Here is a 25,796-nt window from a genome sequence, read left to right as displayed (position 1 = left end):
GAGCCAAAACATAAGGTGTTCGTCTCGGATCAGCTGGTGTGTAAGCTAGTGAAATAAAGAATATAAGGCCGATACCTATCACAAATTGCGTTCTTATCTAAGTTAGGGATCTGGATCGGGTGCAATATGATTGCACAAAATTTTGTGCATTAAACACTCCATCTTCCTCCATCAGGTCTTGGATCCTACACCTGACAGGCCCTGTCCCCAAGATGGAGGGTGATCAGGTGCTTAATGCACAAATATTTGTGCAATATTGCACCTTTTTCACTCTAAGTTAAGTGTGTTGGTCTCTCAAGCGGGGAGTTCCTGTTTTGAATCCTGTTATTCCCGCCTTAAATAATGCCTAAATTATTTTACACAAGCTGGCTTGAGCTCAGATCAAGCTTGGCTCATGCTCAGCTCAAGTCAACACGAGTCTAAGCCCAAGCTGGACTAAATTGTAAAAGAGATGATCCTGAACATCCTGTGTTCGGTTCGTTCGGCTCGTTTACCAGCCCTATCTAAAGCTATAACTTCCATCACTGATAACGCCTAAACACACTTAAACTGAAACACACGCAATATATAAAACTCTTGATTATGAATTTGCGTCTAACGGAGAAATATGAAAGTAAAATTACATTAGGTTTCATTTCTCAGCCTTTACATTTCTTATTTTTTCTGCAGACTGATGCAGGAGTGGAACAGCATAGAATACAGGACCAAGGGATCCATTAGGATCCACGTTTTAGCTTGGGTTTTTATTTATATTTGAATTCCAATGCTATTTAGATTTTTTTTTAGTAAGGTTTGAATCTACCTTAGATTCATGTTAGAATTTTCTATTTGGATTTTTAAATTAGGTTTGGATCTACCTTAGATCCATGATTGATTAGGGTTTTCTTTTTTGCCCTATAAATATTCATTATAGCCATTTTGTAAGGGAGATTGAGTGTGATTCTTCAAAAACTCTAAATTTGTTGGGATTTTGACTCAAACTATCTATGTATTTTTTTACTCGTCAGTTTATATTTAATTTAGTGGGTGTTCATTTATTCTTACAAGTTTGGTATCACATTTTAATGTATGTTAAAACTTTACTTACTTTATTAAGTGGGGTGTTTCTTTAATGGGCAAATCTCATCGAGGGCATATCAATTTGAACTTTGAACTTGGATTTTGATTTCCATTTGGTTTGGTCTTTGATCATTCTTTTTATAACTCAGGATGATTTTAATCCTCAAATCTAAGATTGATCATTGACTGACCTATTCATGAACCTTGACCTGGTCTTAATACTTGTGAAACAATTTTGGACCTTGACCAGACTTGCCCAGCATCCTTTTGAATAAGGCATTTATGGTCAAACAGTCCATTAGCCGCCCCTCATTAACCATGACCTGAAATCTAAACGTTCATGATCAGTAGGGTCGTTTTGAACCAGGGTGATATCATTTTCATCTATTGACATAGAGTTTCCCTTGCTAGCCATTTGAGCCATTATGGCTGACTCATCAGGGGTATGTCAATTTGAACCTTGGACTTGAGACTTTGATTTCAATTTAGATTTTGGTTTGGTTTTATTTGGTCTTTGACCATTATTTTTAGAACTTAGGATGATTTTAATCCTCAAGTTTAAGATCGATTGTTGACTGACTCATTTATAAGCCTTGACCTAGTATCAATATCTGTTGGAACCATTTTGGACCTTGACCAGACCAGACCAACCTCATTTTGAATAGAGTATTTATGATCCAACGGGCCATTAGCCACCCCTCCCTATTGACCATTGATCAAACCCCAAAATCCAAACATTCTTAACCTCGATATGTTTGTTTTGGACCAGAGTGTTATCCTTTTTGCCCATTGACTTGGAGTAGCCCTGCTAAACATTTGGGCTATTATGGCTGGCCGGTTGAACAGCCCAGGCTCTCTCTCTCTCTCTCTCTCTCTCTCTCTCTCTCTCTCTCTCTCTCAGTAAATCTTTCTCTAGTGTGCTCAGACCTTGACTTAGTCTAAGATTTGCCTAAGCCAAGTCAAGGGTGCCTACTCAAGTTGAGCCTATGGACTATGGTGCAGCCCATAGTCGATCGTAAGTCAACCTAACCTGGTCAATAGGCTATTCAAAAGGTGGTATGTGTCAAGTTGCTCAGTTTCACCGAGTGCGGAGTGTGGGCCGATCTTTGTGAGAAGCTCGATTGTATCTTGTGAGCATAGTTACATGAATACCCATTACATCAAGGACTTGAATTTTAGTGGGGCAACTATCGCTTGAAAGATAACGCATGCCTCTGAACACACCGGATTCAATCTCAATTGCCTTATCCACTTTATGAATTATTTTCCAGGAAAATTTCTCTACTCTGTTATTTTCCTTTGTTATTGTTATTTACTGATTAGTTGTTGAATTCCTAGTTTTCTTGTACTTAATGGTAACATAGTTTTTACTACCCCAATTTGATGTTGCTTCACATAGCCTTGAAAACTAAAGAAACACACCTTGCTTACACTGTAATCTTGATCATTTGGAGCTGTTGACAGTCCTGTATCATGTGAGCAACAACTAGGCAGAATGGAGCATGGCGTGTTTTGGGAGGAATTGCTTGACAATGCTGTTTGTAATGTTGGGTTTTCCACCTGTATACTTAGGTGTGTTAATGGGTTGGGTTTGACCTGAATCCGACCCATACCAAACCTTATAGGGTTAGGGTTTGGTCTCCTATTAGAATCTGGGTCAAAATCAAAGGGTCCAACTAATATATGGAGCCGGGTATGGTTTGTGAGATTTCATTTCAAACTCATGCCCGACCCAGTTTCCGACTAAGATCCACAAATTTTCAATGTAAAAAAGATAAAAATATATATATTATTTTACTGGGTATGGTCCAGGTATGGTTTGTGTAATTATTATAAGATTCAGGTATGGTTTTTTCTGTGTTAGGTCCGATTGGATCAGAGTTCAGACCCAGTCCCAGCATCTTAAATCAAATATGGGTTTAGTCCCACCTGAGTCCGAACCAAACCTGACCGGTAGGGTTTTCAATGGGTCAGGTTCGGTTTGGACCCAGGTGAAACCAGACCAAAACCTCATTTGAGATGATGGTACCAGATCCATACCTGAGTCTAATTGGACCCATCATAAGAGAAACTATACCCAGATCCTATAAAAATTACATGAACCAGACCCAGACCATCCCAGATAAAATAATATTTTTTATCATTTTTGCATTGAAAATTTGTGGATCTTAAGCAGAACTCTGGTCGGGCTTGGGTCTGGTATGAAATTTCACAAACCATATCCGACTCCATATTAGGGATGGCAGTAAACCGCGGGAAAGCAGGGCCCCGCCTCGCCCCGTTTGGACCGGGGATGAAGGGTATGAAACGGGGATGGAGGCAGGGACGAAGGTTAAAATCCATCCCCGTTCGGGGATAGACTTACACTTTTTCCCGCCCCATCCCCACCACGATCCCCGCCTAGCCTAGCCTAGCCTAGCCTCGCCCCGCCTCGCCCCGCCCCATCCTCAGTCTGAATCAACCCCGACCCATTGACACCCTTAACGTATATAAAAACACTGTGCATCCAATAATGGCAAATCCATGAATGGCTTTAGCATAATTTATTCTATAACTAAAATGAGCCTGTAAAATAATATAAAAATCGTCATTGGGATGGGAAGTTGGTCATCGTAACCCTAAATCTGCGGATGGAAAACTAGGCTGGACAAAAGTGCCCAACAGATAAGATGATAAGATGCTTAGCCACCAATTTAATCACACTTTAAATAAGCCTCCAATTTTTTAGACAATTAAATACACCCTCAATTTATAAATAGTTAAGCATCTAAAAATCATATTTTTTCTTAAAAAATACACGATCCAACATTCTATATAACAAATGGATCATGCCAAACATATCTTCAGTTTTCAGCAAATGCATCTAAAATGCTGCCTAGTTCACATATTTTCGATCGGGTTTAATGACAGATACCCAATATTCAGGATATCCCTTCCCCGAACCCATACTTATTTCCACGGGTATTAGTGTAACAAAACAAGTTCAAGTTTGTCAGAGAATGTAAGTATCCATATTTTTAAGCCACGACGAGTATATCGTGCCATTGCAAGTGGCCCTGCTTCTATTAGATGTAATCCAAGCAGGTTCAATTGCCAGAAGCCCATATCTACATGAACAAATATGATTGCCAAGATAAGATACTCCTTTCATTATTACATATTTTCAATTAACGAATTCTAGCAGCTCATATAATGCTTAATTCACACTCTAGTTCATGAACTGGAACACGTTTCATGAAATACAAGCATATATCCTAAAAAACAGAATATCCTATATTCATTCATAAAATGGGATTTGAAGGGAAAACCAAGTACACAGCCCACTGCATTAGCCCATAGAGAACGCCGAATCTAACGCAATGTCCCAGTTTTCTTTCATCTTTGAAGCATACGTGAATCTGAATCTAATGAAGTATTCCGGACTACCAGCAAAATTTCAGGAAAAAAGAGGACAGAACATCAAGAAAAATAAGAAAGGTACACTATAAAAAAACAAAGAAAAAGAAAAATGTAAGGGGTAGTTTAGGAAGTATGATTGTGAAACGGTAGAGGACGGCTGAAACTATGGCTTGACACGGCGCCTTTTTTTACAGATAAAGACATCGGAATTTCCTGCGTTTTCTGCGCTTTCCTATCCAAAGCAACCAATCAAATCACTAATTCCCTGATAAACTTCCTTTCCCATGAGAAACCCTTTCTTGCCCTTCCCCCTCACCACCTTTCCCTTCATGCAAATGTCTAAAACTACAAATACCCTTTACTTTGCCATTCATTTACAACAATGTACACCTGCGCATGCTCTGACCCTCTTGACTGGTCACACTCTCTGTTGTGATGTACTTGGACAAACCCAAGTACTAATGCTCAAGAATATATATATATATATATAGAGAGAGAGAGAGAGAGAGAGAGTATGTGTGTGTATGTTCTTATATGACAAACCAGATACAAGCCTTTAGATTGCCAGGTTTTGGCTGTCTAACAATGAGAGAACAAAGTTTCAGTGCTCTTCCACTTCTAAACTAGGTTCAAATGTTAGATTAATAGGTTTAATAAGTTGCCTGAGTTAGGCTCTTTTCGCAACTTGTTTTAGCAAAATTAACCAGGCACAATGCTCATAAGGACTACACTCATCTGGTAGGGGTAACTTGTGAATGCCATCAAGTGAATAGGGCATTAGGAGAAACCCAACAGCCGTCGTAAGGTCAAAGCTGAGTGTTTAACAAAAATAGCTTAAACAAAAATCGTCCTCAGTACCAAATGTACGGTCATCTAAAAAGAAAAAAAAGGTAGGCATGATGGAAGCAGAACTGCACCGTTATCCTGAAAGATGATGGAAAATGTAAAACCCTATTGAGCATATCTAAAAAAACCCAGACATGATTCATCAAGGGCAATATAGTCACAAATGAAAAAAATACTTGGAATATGTAAAGTCCCCACTGCCCCCGGGTGGCCGTTCCCAAAATTCCCAAACACTAGCTCTGGCCAAAATAATAGAGCTACACTGTTTCACCAAAAAACAAACTCTTTTTCTCATGGAGTCCAACAGATTTACAATTGTAATCAGTCTCAAACGCTCTGCTTAAAACCCTCCTTGAACCTCCTCTCTCTCTCTGCCTCTCTCTCTCTGTCTCTCTCTCTCTCTAGCGATGGCGCCCTCTCCCTTGAGAAACAGAGCCTCCCTCTTCTTGGGGCTCTTCCTCTGCCTCCTCCCGATCGCTTACTGCGATACCATCCACGAGATCCTCCGCAGCAAGGGCCTGCCGGAGGGCCTCCTCCCCAAAGCCGTGAAGTCCTTCTCCCTTGACGTGAGCGGCCGCCTCGATGTCTTCCTCGACCGCCCCTGCTACGCCAAGTTCGAAAACAGGGTCTTCTTCGATAGCGTGGTGAGGGGCAACCTCAGCTACGGCGCCCTCACCGGCCTCGCTGGCCTCTCTCAGGAGGAGCTCTTCCTTTGGCTCCCCGTCAAGGACATCAGAGTCGAGGATCCCGGCTCCGGCGTCATCCTCTTCGACATCGGCGTCGCTCACAAGCAGTTCTCGATCTCCCTCTTCGAGGATCCTCCCGATTGCCGGCCGGAAGATGGGGTTTCCGGGGTGCCATCCTCAGGTTCGTGGCCGATTCGTCCCCATGCGTTCCTCTTTTCTTTTAATTCGATGTGGCTGTCGCTTGTTTTCGCTTGAATCGTGATGTTTCTTTTTGGTTTTTTGATTGGATCTCTTGGGTTGTCGATTGGTTCTTTTTTTATTATTGTGGTGTGAATCTACATTTACAAGCCTATCTTTTTAAGGGTTTTGGGTTCTTTTGATTCGTATCTTACCTTTTTCAGGTTTTTATTTGAATTTTTGTGCCTATAATTTTGATGGGTTTTTTACTTTTTTTTCCTTTTATTATATTAGGCTGTGATCTTGTAGAATTTTTTTAGCAGACGGGTGCTGATTCTTCTTTTTGTAGAGGAGTTACTGCCTTGTTTCTTTCTGGGGATGTGTCATCTTTAATTTTCTTGTTCAAGTTGGGAAGAGATTGCATGGACTCTTCGTTTTGATATTTCAGCTGTCTTTTATTTTTGGTGGAATGTAGATGTTTTATGTGGGTACAATCTTTGTTTAATTAACCCTTTTACTGCAGGTTTTCTTGGAAGGAAGGCTGGAGGGGAAGGGACAGCTGAACAAAGATGAAGATATCAGAGTTCTTGCTCTGTTTTCAACTTCTTTTTTTTGTTGGTTTTCTTTGGACTATAGTTGTCAGCCCTACTGATTTAGGCTTGTAAATACTATAACTTTTTCTGTTTGTTATTAGTATGTAGGGTTTTGGTGGTTCTTTATGTTGCATGATTGTATGTCTGAGCGGAGTCAATTGATGCTGATTTCCCATGTGAGGATTGGACACACTTTCTTGTGTAGGTTTTGAGCAGCAATTGTTGAAATTACGGCCAATATTTTATTCGTTCGCGGTCTTCAATAAGGTAGAGCATATGTTTGTTTTAAGCGTAAAAAAGAATCTGCTACTTGTTGTAGGCTGTTCGTTTCTCACTTTAGAGTAGGTCGTAGGGTAGACTATTAAACAGAGAGAGAGAGAGAGAGAGAGAGAGAGAGCTTTTGTACTGGGAATTAAATGGATGAATGTGTGAGGAATGCTATTTTGCAGGACATTGGGATTTGTATTTCTGTTGTGAGAGTACAGGTCAAAAAGACTCGAAACTGTCTGAGAAACACTCTGATAGAGATGGTGTTTCTAGAGAATCTGAAAATTAAATTATTACTATACTTTCTATGAGACGATGGTGGATTTACAGGACTGGATGATTGGATGATCTGCTTTTTAGACAATCTAAAAATAAATTATACCCTTGATTTAATTTCTCTCTCTCTCTCTCTCTCTCTCTCTCTCTCTCTCTGACCGGGCTGATTGATCACGGGACATTGAAATTCTGAAGGTCTTGTCTTGAGTTGCGAGGCATTTTGTCACGAAAATGTTTGGTTACATTGTAATCGGTGGTAGTATTGGGGCGTGTGTTGGGGAACACACATGCACGGTAAATATTTTATTATTATTGAAGGTACCGAAATATTGAGCTTAAAATGAGAGGTGCATATTTGGCCAATGCTGATGTGTTCAGCATGATTTATTTGTTGGGGATCACACTTTGGATCATATTTTTCTAACAGAAAAAAAAAATCAAATTTAGGGACATTGTCAGCCGTTGATTTTGTAAGCTATTGAAAAACATGCTTGCACGTAGCAAACACATAATTCAAAACATGATTTCTGCTAAACAAATCATGTAATTCACATCCCTAGCGGCTGATTTACAGTAGAGTTCAAAAAAAGAAAAAAAAAAGATTGATGAGCTCAATAGCTTGGTACCTTCAATAGTAGCAAGTATATACACGAGCACCATATCCGACTAATTGGATAGCAATACCATATCCGACTAATCTGATGTTGGCTAAACGGATTTCAATTCTGATTCGGGTTTGAACTGTTAAAACCTCGTACCAAATTTGCCTTTTTACATGTAAACAGATTCAGATATCCGTCAAATTCAGATACAGTGAATTCGGTATCAAAAGTGAAAACCATATCAGCAACAGCTTATAATTGAATATGGTTTTCAATTACCAAATCCTGTTAACTAAATCAAATTCAGCCAAATATCAGATAAAATCCAATCAATTGACATCCTTACCCGTAGATGCTTTAGAAGCATAGTTAAGGCTGGGTAATGAGATGAACAGCTCATCGCTGTTCTTGAAAATTGAGTTTGATGAGCCGAGCTACGAGTTAGCCCGTTTAGGTAAACAAGCCAAGTATGAACATGGCAAGCTCGGCTGGTATAAGCTCGTTTTACATATTTATACTTATGTATTATATATATTTTATACATATATTATATATTATATATATAGTATGTATATTATATGTATTTTATACATTTATTATATATATTTTATATAAACATTTACAAATAATTTTTTAAAGTAAACGAGCCAACTCTTGATCACCTCGCCAAGCTCGGCTCATGACAAGCTGACAAACTGAGCTAGACCTGGGGTGTACCCTTAACAATCCGAACGGCTCAAGCTCAGCTCGTTTACCAGCACTATACATAGTGGCATATCTTGTTCTTGGGAAAATATTGGTGAAGGAAAATGTCATAATATATTCAAGAACTGAGTTTTTCTTGGAAAATATCGATCTACATAAAATACAAAATACCCACAAAAAAATATAAAATATTGAAACACAAATAGTACAAAAACTAGGCAAATCTTGTTTTTATCATGTTGATAATCGGGTTAAAAACACGATGTTTCAAAACAAACAGCATCTAAAAATTATGCATTTTTTTATATAAATTCTTTGCAAGATATTTTTCAAAATATTGGCAGTATTTGTGAATATTGTTAGACGAGTTTGGCATAGCTAAGCAGATGAAGACAGCAGAAACCTAGGAGCGTGCAAACAAAGCAAACAGGGAAATTATTGAATTTTTTTTTGTACTTGCTGGTGGATCAGATCTGTTGGTTATTATTATGGTGCATAGAGACTGCCAACGAGGTTGAGCGTGCATGGGACATTCATCACTGCCCCACGTCCACAACCCTTTTATTATGGTGAGGCTTTTTGGCTGCCTCAGTGAAGCTGGAAAATGGGTTTTGCAGTCCCAATTACCTGTATAAGGGGCCTTCAACTTTTTGTCATTATGATAGCACCCTTTTAATGTCATAGAGAACTTTTGATGCTTTTGAAGAAAGATACCTCAATGAAATCAATATGAATTCAAGTTTACAAGAATGGCTCCTAATTTACGTTTTTTTTTTAATTACAGAGCCCCGGCAGCAGGTAAAACTCAGCTAGACCCTCCAGAGGTAAAACTTCCTGGCTAGTACTTATTTGTTAAAAAATACAGCAATTCAGGAGTCATAAATTTCTTAGGACCTGTCTGCTTCATGAGAAAACCAGCCATTTTCGTATGAATAGAGATGAACATAAAGAAACCTACAAGCATTGAGGTTTGATGAATTTCTTAATATAGCAATGCATCTGTCAACACGTTTAGAAGGACTGGGATCAATCTTCTTTTTGTTAAAATGACTGGAAGATTCTATAGGTTTGATTTTGGAAAATGGCCTACGATCTGGGATATTACATTTTTCATTCCACTAGCTGAAGCCAACAATATCCTGGATTATCCCAAAGAAGTCGATCTGTATCCATCACAACCTAAAACAGAGAGCAAGTGATTCATTAAGTGGAAATGAAAATATTAAACCAGAGAAACTTTTGAAACTTCAAAAATCTACAGAAAATCTCACAAAAAACCTTCGAGCTTAAGAAGTTTGGCCACAAGAAAATCTTCCTGATTAGCCAGCTTTAGTGCAAAAACTGGCCATTCTGGTGAGGCGATAAAGATAATGGAAAAGTTGCCAAATATTCAGCAACATTTTTGCTTCTAAACAGATATTTAACAAGATATTTTGCCGAGAAAATTTGGGTAGTTCTACTTTTGTTGGGCGACCCGATGTCATGTTGGTATTTAACATCTCTTGTTGATGCTCAGGTGCCCTGATCTTCCCTCTGTTCCCTACCATAGAAACGAGTTCTAGCTTGAACAATGATTTGATTCAAAGAGCTCCCATAGGTTTTGATGTATAAGCACATTTTTCCATCTTGTTAACCTTACTTTCATGGACCATCTTCTTTTTTATTTCTTCTTATACGTCTGCATTTTTCTCTCATCTGTAGTTTTATTGTTTTTGTCAATATAATCATGTTTTTTCTTCAATTTATTTTATTCAGTAGAGAGTGTTCTGTTTAATGTCAGGCCCAGCAAAAGCTGAACCTTAATCAATTGCAATCCATAGTCTGAGCATTGATTTACTCGATTCTTCATCCTTGTGTTTGCAGGAATGTTTCTCTGCCTGCAATCCATAGCAGTAGTGGACTTGGTGGAAACCATTATAAGTCCAAGTCTAGAGTACTAATTAAAACAAGGGAAAATATTGGCTGTCCTCGAGTGTGCCATACACTCTATTACAAACAGCACGTTCCTTCGCATTTTCAGGATTTTTGTAGATCAAACCCTATGGATGTGATCTATATAGTTTGTTTAGTCAAAAACATAGATCATCCGATTATGTTGCATAAGCACAATTTTTTGAGGGTTGCAAAATTCAACGGTCCACAATATTACAAAAATTTCATGATTGACAAAATTATGTTTTAATGATGAAATCACTTGATCCAAAGTGCATTTCGTACCAAATACATATTTTTGAATGCATCCATAGAGTTGGAATTGTTAAATAAATCTCGCACTTGTGAGATTTGGTTAGAGAGTACAGTGTTCTAGAACGTAGCCAGTATTTTCCCCTAAAAAAAAAGTCACATAAAAAATATAGCCATGTTGATGACAGGATCTGCCTTTGCTTCCAGCTAAGATATTCAGAAAAGATCACTTTACTGTAGCTATCGCTACCTCCTCTTTATGTAACATCACAATACAAAAACATACCTTCTGTAAGAAAGTCCAATAAACTTTTTTTTTTGTAATGAGACATTCCAATTCCTGGTGTTGTCAGAACTGCAGAGTGCACTAAAAAATTGAAGAAAGGGCTTCTGTCAAAGGCCTTTTATTGTAAGCAAGTTGATGCCATGAAGGTGACTTAAGCCAAGTGATCCAACAACCGGTGACTTGGCCTGGTCCCCCTTTGTCAGGTTCCAAAATGTGGGCTGTTAGGATGTGGATTTTTTTTTTTTACTTTTCATTAATAAAAATGTAAATATCCCTTGTCACAAACTCGTTCATGATCGGTTCATATAGCTTGTTTTTTTTTTAGCTTAAACAAGTCGAGCCCCAACAGGAGAGCTCATATAGATAAGATATACATATATTTATATATAGTATATATTTTAAATATAATATATAAAAAGAAGAATATATAAAATATATATACAAAAGAGAGGTGAACAGAAAATATATACATGAAATAAAACTATTAAGTATAATATATAAAATATATATATTCTAAGTATAATATATAAAATATATATATTTTATGTATAAATAATAATGAATGATTTTACACTTTACACGAGAGCTTGAGCTAGGCTCTGCCAAACACGAAGACAAGCCAAGTCATGAGCTCAATCCATTGGTAAATGAGCCAAGCCTAAACAAGGAAATCTTACAACAATGAGCTCCGAAGTGAGATGGGATTTTTCAGTTAATTAAAAAAAAAAAGAACTAACTAGAGCATGTTTTCCTCTTACTCATTGCCCATCATTCTAGCAAGCCAACAATTGCCCAAACTAATAAATGACCCAAAAGAAGGCAAGAATCATTTAAATAATAAAATAAAAAGAAAAAGAAAAAATAGAACATTCATAAATTCTTCGTAAACTTTACAAAAGAAAGAATAACATCTAGAAAAAAAATAGGCTAGGCAAGAGAGTATAAAGAAAAACGAAGATCCCAAAACCAAACAAACACAAATCCCTAACAAAACTCATCTATAGCAAAAAAAAAAAAAAAACCCATAAACTTTACAAAAGAAAGGATAAGTTTTACAAGAAATAGAAAGAATGAAAGAACCAAGAATTACATAGATCCCCCCAAAACACAAAAGAAGCCACGAACCGAAAAGCTCTCATTTACAACAAAAACATTCCTCGTAGTCTTGACATCCAGTAGTCTTTACAAAAGAAAACATCAAGATTTACCAAAACCAGAAAAAATGAAAGAATCAAGAAATCCAAAGATCCCCAAAGAACACAAACGATCCCAAACAAAGCCTCATCCACCAAAGGCGCAGCCGGAGATCCTGACCGTACCGAACGCCCTCGAGATGCCGTGGACGACGAACCCCGCGGCCGAGAACAGGTCCGGCTCGACGACCTCCACGCCGCTAACGGTCAGGAGCTGAGTCTCGTTACCGCTAGCGGTCACCCTCAGGTCCATCCCGGGCACCAGCGTCCTCATCGACCGGCCGACCGGCAACCCCGCGAGCTCCCCGTACGGCACCCTCGCGGGGAGGACGTGCAACCGCACGATTCTGGAGAGCAACGGCGAGGGCGACGCCACGTAGGCGAAGCCGTTGTCCGGCGGCGCGAAGACGGTGACGGCGGCGAGGTTGGCGTAGTCGTCGAGGATCCCGTCTAGAACCGCCCGGAGGCCGACGGCGAACGAGATGTAACCGTTGGAGATCAGGAGCTTTTGAATCCGCCGCCAGGGGACCCTGTTGTCGAAGCTAGCCGTTGGGCGGCAGACCGGGGAAGGGACGAAGGTCTCGATGAGGCGGAAATCGTCGCGATCGAAGGAGTAGAAGGGGGAGGGGACACCGTGGATGATGAGCGGCTCCGATTCGAAGATCTCCAGGTGGGAGACGCGAACGCCGTTGATCTCAAGGGATCGTCGGTCGGGGTCGACGGCCGTGAGGAGGAGGTTCTTGCCGTGGAGGAGGGTGGGGAGGCAGCTGCCGGCCGGACGGAGGAGGAGGGCGGAGGTAGGGAGGCGGGAGGGGGAGGTGTGGTAGCGGACGAGGTCGCGGAGGAGCCACGAGGGGAGGGCGGTGGCGTTCATGGCCGAGTCGTGGATGGCGAAGAGGGTGGTGGAGTCGGTGATGGTGGGGGAGATAAGGTGGTCGCGGAGGAGGGCGGCGGTGGCGGAGAATCCGGAGCGGCGGAGGGCGCGGGTGGCGTTGGCCAAGAGTCGGTGGCGGAGGGAGGGGTCGGGGACCGGGCGTAGGGGGAGGGGGGGCTTGCTGGTGATGGTGGTGCTGGGGAGGTGGGTGGTGGCGGAGATGGCGCCGACGGCTAGCACGACGGAGACGGCGATGGTGATGGCGGCTTGGCAGAAGCCGGAGCAAGGGGTCGCCATTGGAGAGAGAGAGAGAGAGAGAGAGAGAGAGAGAGATTTGGCCGAAATCGATCGGAGAGTTTCTTGCGACGAAAGCGGTGGAGGAAGAAATTTAGAGCTTTACGAATAGAGACCAGGTGACCTCCTTGAACACCCACAGGTCAAGTTCATCATGATGTTGTAGAATTTTAGGGATATACGTTGATTCAAAATAAAATTGAGATACTCTTGACTCTTGAGAATATAAACTTATGGACTTAATGGATTGCAGAAGTTGGGTTCTGGAACTTGTTTTCTAAAGTCATTAGTGAGTCAAGGAACTATTTTCCTTTTGGATATTTGAAATCTGAGAAGAGCGGGTTTTTTTCAGGTTAGTAGTAGGGAATGAAGTTTGCCCTGAACTAGGCTGTCAACGGGTCGGGTTTATATCGGGCACCCAACCCGACCCCAAACCAAATTTTCGGGTATGGGCATTAAAAATTGTGATCGAATAATTTTGGGTCAACCCCAACCCAACTCGAGCCGGGTTTGGGTCTTGATTTCTCCCATATACCCGACCCAACCTGGCTTTTTTGCAGGGTACCTGACCCGAGTATTTTATACGTATTTTTAATTAAAAAAAATCTGAAATTATGCGGGTCAGAATATGAGTTTCCATCTTCGTGACTTTACAAAACCCAAACATGAACAGGAACTGGGTGCCCCCAACCCGATGACAGACATACCCTGAACTGGACTACATGGATTCCATTTGTCTGGTCCAAGTGACACGTGAATGTTTCTGAATTGAAAGGTCGCTAGTTCGACACCCATGAGCGTGTCCCTTATACGTGTCAATATGACACGTCCCAATGACGCGAACAGGTTTCTTTCCCGAACTCAAAAGGGGGTGAAGGTGTAGCCCTCTCCTGAATCAGAAGTAGCCAATTTTGATCCAATACTAAGTTTTCAAGGAAAATCATAGTGTCTTAGAATAATATCACAAATATCCATCATTCAAAAACAATATATGTTTTTTTTTAATAAAAAAAGCATATACAATCAGTCGGCTTGATTGTGGCTAACTTGATGTTAGAGATGATGAAAAATGAAAATTAGATCCATTAACATTTCATGGTAATACACGTCAAGTACTATAGATAGGGATGTCAAAGGTAGAACCAAACTTGGACCAGATTTTCGGGTATGATATCGGGTTCAAAACCAGGCCTAATCGGGTCTACTATAAGAGAAACCCTACCCAAACCTGATAAAAACTACATGAACTATGGTAAAATAATGTTTTTTTATCATTTTTACATTGAAAAATTGCAGGTCTAAATCGGAACTTGGGTCGAGCCTGGGTCTGGTATAAAATTTCATAAACTATACCGGGTCCATGTATTAATCGGACCTTCATGGCCGGATCCGAGTCTTTTTATTTGTCATCGTACCCGGACCCTATAGGGCTTGGTTCAGGTCAGATCCGGGTAAACCCTACCCATTGGCACCCCTAGCTATGAAGGAGTTTGTGCTCAAGCCTGTGTCCACATCGATGTTGTCAAAATCCTAACGGCTATCAAATCGTTTGGTCAGCCATTCAGGTGAATCGGCCAATACGATTCGATTCTCAAGTGAATAGTTCTGAATCGGCTAAAAAATAATTCAAACATATTCCATGTCAATCATAATATGACGTGTTAAAAGCATTAAAATAATATTAAAGAATTAATTTTAAGTATTTTTTTTTACATTTATTGAAAAATAGCAGATTCAGGTTAGTATCGTGTGGATTTTCTGCCGATACAATACGAATCGGCCGATTCACACCGATACTGATAACATTGGTCCACATAGCGGAAGCTGAAAATAGAATCCGTTGATGATTGAACTGAAAATGCAGGAAATTAAAAGCAATGAAAATGGAAGAGTTTGTAAGAAGTGAATCACATTTTTTTTAATCTCACTTCTCTTTAGGTTCCATAAACCATGTGATACTAAGATCATTGAAGATGATAATGTGACAGTCACTGTGAAACCAATGTAAAAATAATAAGCTTTAAGATAAGTAAATAATAAGCTTTAAGATAAGTTGGTGATACTTAATTGAGATAAAGTATACTTTAGCGATAAAGCTATATAAATCCGCGTTTGCTCTTTAATTTCACAGGGCACCTTCACTAATATCATCTCAGGTAAAGCATCTATTATCACCTGATTCCATACAATCTAGGTACAAATCGACTGTTGTTACTACCACTTAATTGGGTTTCCAAGAAATGGTTAACATATGATGTCATATCATCTCTAAAGATCATCGATGCAGCTTGTTTTGACCCAATCAGACCTCATATGTGTTCAGCAGAATGTTCTAAATGCTAAGGATCGTCTCTTGAATTGTGTTTTTTCGATAAAGAAAGTATGTTTATTATGAGAATCAGACCTGTTCATCTGAATGTTCTCCACATTTCCCACTTTTTACGGATAAGTGGAGCACGTCCAAAAACACGTCTTGGATTGTACAGGCCGTCTTCTTCCTAAACAGTTACATGAAGAGGACCCCTCTTCCCCGAACCTGAAAGGGGGAAGGCAGCATTCTGAATCAAAAGAAGCCAGAGAGAAACGACATCAAAGAAGAAAATGGTGACGGAGAAGGAAGGATCTCCTCAAGATTACAGCATCAGAACGGAGGAAGACCATCCTAACTCTGAGAAAACAGAGGGAAGAAGACTCCCCACCATGAGGAAACCGAGGGAAGAAGACTCCCCACCGTCCCTTCCCCTCCCCACCCTTCCTTTCGACCTCGTTGTAGCCATCCTCTCTCGTCTCCGATCCAAACCCCTCCTCCGCTTCAGGTCCGTCTGCAAATCCTGGCTCTCCCTGATCGATAGCGACGATTTCACCACCACCCATCTCGCCCAATCCAGGAAGGCACGCACCTACCTTCTGCACGCCAAGGGAGGGAAGGAGTTTCGTTACTTCGAGAACCGAGACCCCCTCACCGTCGCAGTCTTAGAGGAGATACCCATCTGCTTCCCTCGCTCCGAAGCGAGCTACATAAGGCTGGCCTCCTCCTGCAACGGCTTGCTCTGTTTCAAGCAGTACCATCGAAGCGAAAAGGTTTCGTCTTTTCACGTGATCAATCCGGCGACGAGGAGGTCGATCGACCTCCCTCGCGTCTGCTGCAAGGCCGTCGATCTCTGCCAGTTGGTTTTTTCCGATGGATCGGGCGTCTACAAGGTGCTTCTCGTCTTCGAGAAGGAGGGCACCCACTCTCTCATCTTCAGTCTCGGCGTCGACGTCTCGTGGAGAAGGATCCATAATCCTTACAAGCATTGGATGTGTAGTTCCGAGGTTTTGCAGTATCCGTGCATCAATGGCGCAATTCACCGCGTATACGATGATTTCTTCCATGAAACCGAGAATGGGCGGAGGCACACAGAGTTCGTGGCCGCATTCGATGTCGAGGAAGAAAGGTTTCGGGAGATCGCATACCCAAATTGTTGCCAAGAAGATGGTTCTTGTACCAGGAACTTTCCGCAGCACCATTCTGTTCATGTGGTTGAGCTCCGGGGGCTACTGTCTCTGCTGCACTTCGACGTCTCCGGGAGCGTCCTCGAGACGTGGTTACTGATAGACTATTCCAATGGGGTGTGGATCAGAGATCACACTGTCGATCTCGGTTTTATACACAATGAAGTGCCGATCGACTGCTTGGAAATCCTTCCATTCGCTGCAGTTGATGAGGAGGTTCTCGTTAAGATGACCAATTTGATTAGATCTACTCGAAAGATTCATGCTCTGTTTCTTTCGTACAATTCGCGATTCAAGTCGATGCAACGGGTGAAGTTGCTTGGATTGGAAAATGAGGATCTTGATCGTACTACTACTAGTACGTGGGGTGGCTCTTATGTGGAGAGCTTGGTATCGCTGAAGGATGCGAATTGTATGATTGAGAAGGTATGAATATGCATTCTTGATGAGAACATATAAATGGTTGAACTGCAGATGTCAAAGTTTGTTTTATTGTCTATGAATGGTTCTGCTTTGTTCTTGCTTCCAACTTCTATTTACATATGATTACGTTTTAGACACTGTTTTGTTCCAATGCTTAATGTTTGCAAGGCAATCATAGTGTATCTTATCATAGAATGGTATCATGAATTTTCATCAGAGTCGACAATATATGTAATAAAATCGGTTTCATCACTGTTAACTTGATGTTAGCTAACCACCGAGGAACCATGCCAAGATTGGAGCGATCTAGCAAGTCTAGATAGTTCACAAGCCACACGTGAAATTGTTGCTTCATGCAAATGATTCAGTTTACATGTAGACAGCTATGATCATTAAGTTATGAATGAATATCTGAGCAACAATCTAATAACTGCACAATTGTCTAATGATATTGTATGAAATGTCAGCAGTTGCAAGCACCATGTTTGTAACTTTGTATTATATGCTACACCGTAAATGATCAATGCTTTTACTGAACTCTGTGATTTCTCAGATAATTGTGGGGAATAGTGCAGGTCATAGGCTGCATTTGAGGGGCTCTGGTTCTTTCATCATAAAATTTGGACCAATTTCAAGATATGACTATTTAGGTGATCTAACCTTTTGTTGGCAATTTCCATTTTATGAAGTTGAAAAAGCTAGACTTTCAGATTCACCTTCTGCATAGGCCTGATATACCAAACTTTTTTACTGCCTTACCCGCAATCTTTTTCACCTACTCAAAGAACCTGTATTATGTACTTTTACTGAACTCTGTAAAAGTCAGGTGCTAGCTTTTTGGATATGAGCTTTTGAAAAGGCAGGATTTTCTTTCACTTAAATATGGTTGTTGAAGAATTACAAGGGTTGCAAAGACTTCTCTTTACTAGCATTCTAGTTGCTGAATTGTACAGCATGCCTTGCGGGCTTGTGGCATGACAATATGACCTTGTTTGCACATATAAATATTTAGAGATGTATTGATATCAAATTCTCTCATCATGTGAAAATCTTATATATACTGTCAGTTCCTGACAGATGAAGCCTCAGTTCAAATTGGAATTCAGCATAACTTGAACAGGACCACTAGTTGCATCACTCCTTCGTGGTGGAGCTAGTTTTTCTGTTACAATCTCCATTAGCAGAGACACTTTACCAAATGAAATGAAAAAAAGGAAAAGAAAAAAACTAGACCTGAGCAGTTATAATCGAGCATTTCAGATAGTTTATGATTAAAGACTTATGTAATTTCCGATGGGACAAAAAACTTCTTTCAGCAAGAGAAGATAATACTGTCAACTGGGTACAAAATCTGAAGCTAACTTTGCATCCACAATTTCAACTCCAACACCAAGAAAACAAGAAAATAGAGCAGCATTATTCTATTGACTATTGGAACCACCATCAACAGAGGCACCAGAGATCTCAATCTTACCAGAAAATTCATCTAAAATGCATCTACAAACTGTGCAATCATCTTCCTCACAATTCACGCATCTATCAGGGTACCACTGAAAGAACTTTAACCATGGATGTTTCAACTGCTCCTTAATGTCTTCAATCACAGCCTTACCACAACCAGAAAAATACATGCACTCCAGCTCCTTGAAGGAGTCTAGTATGGTCAGTAGCATCTCAGAAGAAGCATTTGGGATCTTCGTCCTGAGAATCTTCAGTTTGGGAAGTGCTTCTGGGATCATGGAAAACCTTTCCATTGATAGATTGCCACGAACCCTGAGTTCCACAAGGTTCTTGCAGAGTTGGCCAAGATGCTGAAGGATTATGTTGCATATCAGGTGAGGTTCTAATTCAACACCTTCTAACTTGTCCCACTTAGAAAGTGCCTGGACAAATGCTGCTTCTGATACCCATTCATCCACTAAGGATAAGAATTTCAGCTTAGGGCACCTTCAGATGACAGTGAGATAATATCAATTAGGCATATTTTCTCAACTCAATCTAAGCACGGACACATCTGCCTACATTATCAGAAATTCTCATGTTTTTCATTTTTTTAGATCCTTTTATCAGGGCAGAAAATTATTGAAATAAATGAATTGAATACAAGATGCAATAGAAAAATGGAAATAAATCAGGAGTATTTTTGAGATACTGCAGTTAGAACATTGTGTGGGAAAGGTGATGTATTCCAAATAAAAGGGGCTCTACCTAGAGGTGTCAACAGGTCGAGTTTGGTTCGAACCCAGGTGGAACCAGACCCAAACTTCATTTGAGATGATGGTACTGGGTCCGGACCTGGGTCTAATTGGACCCACCATAAGAGAAACCATACCTGGATCCTATAAGGATTACATGAACCAGACCCAGACCAACCCGGTAAAGTATATATATTTTTATCATTTTTACATTGAAAATTTGCAGATCTTAATCAAAACTAGGGCTGGGCCGGGTCTGGTATGAAATTCCACAAACCATACCTGACTCCATATATTAATAGGACCCTTCTGGTTTGACCCGGATTCTAATGGGGCTTTCTTATTTATCACCAAACCCAGACCCTATAGGGTTTGGTATGGGTCGGGTCCGGGTCAAACCCAACCCATTGATACCCCTAATTCTACCTGATCTGTTTGAGTCCCATTGCCATTGGAGGCCATTGAGTGCCGGATAATGTGATATGCCGTTTCATGATCTTTGGTGTCTAGTCATCAATGAATTGACAGCAGCACCATCCATTCAAACGATAGATTGACCCCCATTGTTCGTACAATGAACGGCAGAGATGAACAGCAACGATGCCAAAATACCGAGGATATGTGATTCGGCATATCACCTGATTCGGTCTTGGGTCTATCCCCAATCTTTTTTATGGTGAGAAACCCTCGCCGAGAACCGGGTAGGCCCGCTCCCTGCGATGCAAACCCCGGGTGGGGTCACCCTCACCCTCACAAATAAATAAATAGATAAATGATGGAAACTCAATCTACCTGTTGGCTGCATACAACAGATCTTCATCACGAGTCATGTGAAACACAGGGAAATGGATGGAAGTGATGCCCTCATTGCCACGATCCACCCCAAACCGTAGCATCCTGTGAGGGTCTGCCTCCTTGTTACCCACTTTATGAATCTTGGCCGTCCATGCCCTGAGATTGAAGTTCTCCCAGCTGCGTGGATGCTTTGAAGCACTGGACCATTTACGGCACACCAAGGGTGCGTGGGGCATGAACTCCTCAACACCCATTTGATGGAAAATGTTGGCTACAACCCCTTCATCCAAATCCTGCCATCTTGGTTTTGACTCTTTCAGAACGTCAGACATTGTTAGTATCAGCCTGTGAAGAACCCTTCCTCACCTCCTGTTTCAAAACTGAGGTCTTTGTGTGATCAACAAGGGAAAATAGGGTTGTGATTCTCTCTCTCTCTCTCTCTCTCTCTCTCTCTCTCTCTCTCTCTCTCTCTCTCTCTCTCTCTCTCTCTCTCTCTCAAATGTGGTTAAAAGAGAAGCAAAATGTCATTTGTAAATTTGGTTGCTTTTAAGTGAAGGGTGGAGGAGTAGATATTAGATACTGTTGGTTCAATCTTTCGGTTTTGATCTACCTTTTCTTTCGCACTATTCATCAAAATTAACCTTTTTATATAGGTACCGGAAGATCCATCTTTCCATACTTTTCGATTCCCAAAGTTTCTTCCTTGGAGCGCTCTCTCTCTCTCTCTCTCTCTCTCTCTCTCTCTCTCTCTCTCTCTCTCTCTCTCATGCGTATGTAAGGCAAGTTTATTCACAAAACTTTCATTTGGTAATGCCCAGGGGTGAACGAGAATAGAGCCTAAATAGAAACCCATAATGTCATGCTGCAACATTTACAATAATGAAGGTGTGTTACTAGAGGGCTCTGCAACTGTCTAGGATGCATCAAAAGTTTGAAACTTATGGCGTGTTTGATTACTTGTCCAAGATTGAACAGAACAGTAAAACAAAATAAACACAACACGTGTTTTGTTAACTGTTCTTTGTCCAACGTTTATTTCGACTCAAATAGGAAATAATATTTTTTTATTTGAAAATAAATAAAATTCAAGAAAATAAATCATAAATAAACCCTAAACTACAAAAAAAACCATAAATAAACCATAAAATCAAAGAACCTATAAATAAACCATAAAATTAAATATAAAAAAATCCTAATTCAAACCTTAATAAAATAAAATCAATGTAAAAAACCTTAATCAAATTAAATATAAAATTCCTAATTAAAGAAATTTGATTCAAAGCCCTAATAAAGATTTTTATTTTTATATTTAATTCAAAATATAAAATTAAAACCAAAGACAAGCCCTAATTCAAACTCTAGAACGAAAATCCCTAATTTGAAACCCTAAATCAAAAAGCTCTAATCAAAAGAGAGAAAGAAAGAAAGAAAAGAGAGAGAGAGAGAGAGAGAGAGAGAGGAATGAGGGGGGAGTCGGGGGTATACCCCCCTCTGCCCTGACCTTTTTTTAACCCGTGCTCCCACCATCCTCATATGCAGCGTAACAGGGAGAATGGTGAATCATATAGGCTCGGCTCATATAGGCTCATTTCACATATTATATATTGTATACATACATTATACATATAATATGCATATAATGTGTTTTATACATTTATTATATATTTTATAGGTTAAAAATACTTAAAATATTTTTTTAAAGAAAACGAGCCAGCTCATTATAGGCTCACCAAACTCGGCTCATAATGAGCTCAGGCTCGGCTCGAGCTGGGGGTGTACCCTTAACAAGCCAATCCCGAACAGCTCAAGCTCAGCTCGTTTGGCTCGTTTACCTGCTCGAGCCAAAGCTTGAGTGTTTGGTGGTTAAGGGCGGGGGGTGGCTGTTTTATGCCAACAAACACTCTGAACATGGCATGGTTCAAAGGGTTGTACCTTTGGACCACCAAAAACCTGAGGGTGCTTTTGGAACTTGAGAGAAAATGTGGAGGGGTAAGAATAGTATTTGTTTTATATTCATGTTTTTCAAAACTCTAATTAGTAGAAAGCTAAAGTACACCCATATTTCAGTTTCACAGTATGAGTTTAATAGAAAACTTTTCTTGTGAACCTCATATATAAACTAGGCTCCATACAACTGCCTTTCCTCATGAGTAGTGCAACAGTGGAAATGTGCTTCAGAACTAGGCTCCATACAACTGCATTTCCTCATGAGTAGGGCGCAATGGATCCAGTTCACTTGGACCGCTGATCTGAATCCAATACATTATTTTTTAATATGGATTTTAAAATGGAACTAGAGTTGACATCTGGTTGAATTCAGACTTATGTGATTGCAGGCCTACTGCAATATCTATACATGTATAGGATTGTTGTGGCCTATACCCTTACCACTGCAGTCAGCATGAGGTATGATTCTCTCTCTTTCTCTTGCCCTCTCCTATATATATATATATATATATATATATATATATATATATATATATATATATATATATATATAATCTAACATTAAAATAGTTGTGTTTAACATCAGATAAATTCAGCCTTATGAATAACTAAAATATCCTTAAAAGAATAGTACTTTTGGAAATGCATCACTACTTTTTGGGCATTACAGTTCCTTTGAACTTAAAGGGAATTGAAAAATCACACTTTTTTCAAAAAGCAACTTTATGAATCCATCAAATTTACCCTTTTTTACTTCAAAAAGTAACCATATGTTTTAAAAAATGCCACTTTTTAAGAGTATTTTAGTCATTTTAATATGATTGAATTCATCTAATGTCAAACACAACTAGTTTAATGTTATATATAAACAAACTGATGTTTATGAAACCAAGTTAAAACTTAAAAGTCTTGTTTATTTAATGTTGGGCTATTTGGAGATCAAATTGTTACTGCAGGAATGGACATAATGCAGATTGTCAGTTTGGGAAAGTCTACATGATCATGTTTGGGGTAATTCAGGTATTTTGCTCTCATCTCAAGTTTTAACATGAGTTGGCTCTCTACGGTTGCTGCAATCATGTCCTGCTGCTATTCAACTATAGACTTAAGCCTTGGAATAGCTAAAGTAATAGGTGAGAGTCCCATGTCTAATAACTGGAAAATGTTAGAGAGAGAGAGAGAGACCTTGCTTTTTTGCTGAAATTGGAAAAAAAGGATATGTTTCCTTTCAGATAACAAAATAATTTATGGGGATATTAGAGGAGTTAAAATGTCTACAACAGCTCTGAAAGTGTGGAGGGTCTCTCAAGCCATTGGATACAGCTTTCTCTTTTACTTACTCTTTTGTCCCTTTAGAGATTCAGGTGTGTAGTTTATGAATTACTTATAAGCTCCATTTTGACTTCAAACGACACTTTGCTTTCACTGAAACAAGAACAGAAACTAACATGCAATTACTGACAATGCAGGACACATTGAAGTCTAGACCTCCAGAGAATTTAACAATGAAGAGAGAGCATATGTTGTCTCTGTTGCCATAACAACCTTATTCTATCTTTGCTGTGGATGCTTTGGATATGCGGTGTTTGGGAACGATGTGCCGGGAAACCTCCTCACAGGGTTTGGATTTTATGAGCCATACTGGCTCATTGACTTTGGCAATGCCTGCATTATACTGCATCTAGTTGGTGGCTACCAGGTAATTTGTTGCTTAAGTTAGAGATCATTGTTAGCAGATTAAGCACCACCAAGCATTTCTTTAGTTGCAATCTCATACTTTTACTTCAACTGGGTAATCTTGCAGTAACCCAATTGACTTACTAGAGACCCTGTTTTCAATTCTATTGTTTCATTTCTTCACTTTCAGTAGCAATTTTGATTTCATCCGAGGTGTATATACTTTGCAGGTCTTCAGTCAACCAGTGTGTATTTTTTTGAAGAATTAATAGCAAGGAAGCTCCACAAAAACATGATGTTTCTAAAGAAGGAATGCATCATTGGCTTCCCATATCTTCTAGTTTACCACTTGAAACTAATCAGGCTGTGCTTTAGAACACTGTATGTGGTCTCTATCACTGCACTGGCCATGCACTTCCCTTCAACCGAGTGTTGGGGGTCTTGGGTGCTCTTAACTTCTGGCCTTTGGCCATATATTTCCCAATAGAGATGTACATGGTGCAGAAAAGAGTGAGCACATGGACAACCAAGTCGTTGGTCTTTGAGGCATTCAGCTTTGTGTGTCTTCTTATCTCATTATTTGCTCTTGTTGGCTCAGTTGAAGGCCTTGCAAGGGCAAAACTAGGATAGGCTTCATGGCTGAATTCCTGTGTAATTATTTCTGTTAATGCTAACATTTTCTAATCAATAATAGCCATTTAATATTGCATCGATCATTTAATCAATTCAACGCTGCATTGTTTATCTGATCCTTAAAAAAAAGGAAAAAAAAAAGAAAAGAAAATGTGTGCTTATTGACATCCAAGAATGTTAGCAAAGGAGAACATTTAGTTATAGATCTGAAAACAGAGCATTATAATAGAAAGATGCATTAGATAATGAACTATTAGTATGTTCTAAGCATTCTCTGGCCACGAATCAACAATTCGAAGTGCTTTTTATAGATGCAGAATGATTTATTTGGGCCTAAACTGCATTAATCTGGACCAGCATAACATCAATGCAAGATTTAGCGAAGTTGGTACATACGACTAAGGGTGCAAATTGATAAGATTCAGTTAAATCTCAGATCCAAGTCTGACACACTGTTCTAGAATATGAATCTTAAAATAAGATATGAATGTATATGTGTCAGACTCAGACTTACATGATCGGACTTTCTTCAAAATCGAATTTGAATTTGGATCTGTACTATTTGTTGGATCAAATACAACCTTTTCAATTTTGCATGTACAACCCTTGTCTCATCCTTTTTATGGATCCAATTATCATTTAAAAAAATTCCTCAAAAAAAATTTGTCATCTAAAATTTGGATCTAGATTTAACTGTATTACATTTGTTTGCATGCCTTTCTCTGGTGGACTCCATAAGGGTTTGGGTGTCGGTGACCCCCGGTGGGGAACTTCATCATAAAAAAAACTCTATTACATTGGATATAGCCAAGATCTAAATCTAGACTGAGACTTACGACCCAGTATTTAAATTCAGATTCAGATCTGCCATGATCCAGCCCATATCTGTCTTGTGTGCACACTTCCAAAGGACACAGTTGCATGAGGTACGTTGAGTAGGGTCATACACACGAAACGACAAGGGATGATGTGTGATACCGTGACACAATATGAACATGCAGAAATCCAGTAATTCTGCATATATGTTTAATATTTTTAAATCCCAATTATGTTTTCTTAGTAATTAAGAATTTAAGCATCGAGTTACCGACACATGTAAAATTGAATATATATATATATATAAGATTTGCTACGTTTGTACGTGCAAACAACCTAGCAAATGGGGTAGAACCCCCTTGCTTGGGTTTTTT

General features: G+C 39.7%; 4 protein-coding genes and 1 pseudogene across 4 annotated transcripts; 3 read left to right on the top strand and 2 right to left on the bottom strand.

Annotated features, from left to right (window-relative positions):
• The first annotated feature begins 5,625 nt into the window (after positions 1-5,625).
• LOC149844475 (uncharacterized) lies at positions 5,626-6,904 on the top strand. Its single transcript, XM_089997231.1, has 2 exons — positions 5,626-6,171; positions 6,691-6,904. The coding sequence occupies exons 1-2, from the start codon at positions 5,712-5,714 to the stop codon at positions 6,738-6,740; spliced, it is 510 nt and encodes a 169-aa protein (XP_089853357.1). The 5' UTR covers positions 5,626-5,711; the 3' UTR covers positions 6,741-6,904.
• Positions 6,905-12,161: 5,257 nt separating this feature from the next.
• Positions 12,162-13,585, bottom strand: LOC149844474 (fasciclin-like arabinogalactan protein 21). The gene has a single exon (XM_089994547.1). It carries the CDS (start codon positions 13,442-13,444, stop codon positions 12,362-12,364), a length of 1,083 nt encoding a protein of 360 aa, XP_089850673.1. The 5' UTR covers positions 13,445-13,585; the 3' UTR covers positions 12,162-12,361.
• A 2,457-nt stretch (positions 13,586-16,042) lies between these two features.
• On the top strand, positions 16,043-17,368 carry LOC149844473 (putative F-box protein At1g32420). Its single transcript, XM_089997173.1, has one exon. It carries the CDS (start codon positions 16,043-16,045, stop codon positions 17,366-17,368), a length of 1,326 nt encoding a protein of 441 aa, XP_089853299.1.
• Positions 17,369-18,780: 1,412 nt separating this feature from the next.
• LOC149844472 (F-box/LRR-repeat protein At3g48880-like) lies at positions 18,781-20,681 on the bottom strand. Its single transcript, XM_089997172.1, has 2 exons — positions 20,347-20,681; positions 18,781-19,306 (listed from the first exon to the last, which is right to left on the bottom strand). The coding sequence occupies exons 1-2, from the start codon at positions 20,679-20,681 to the stop codon at positions 18,781-18,783; spliced, it is 861 nt and encodes a 286-aa protein (XP_089853298.1).
• Positions 20,682-21,267: 586 nt separating this feature from the next.
• Positions 21,268-24,603, top strand: LOC149844471 (putative amino acid permease 7; annotated as a pseudogene).
• Positions 24,604-25,796: the final 1,193 nt, after the last annotated feature.

This window comes from Nuphar pumila, chromosome 2 (assembly GCF_984573655.1).
Source record: "Nuphar pumila chromosome 2, dmNupPumi1.hap1.1, whole genome shotgun sequence".
Lineage (NCBI taxonomy): Eukaryota > Viridiplantae > Streptophyta > Magnoliopsida > Nymphaeales > Nymphaeaceae > Nuphar > Nuphar pumila.
Note: the sequence above shows the minus strand (reverse complement) of the source record. Positions and strands in the feature narration are given on the sequence as shown.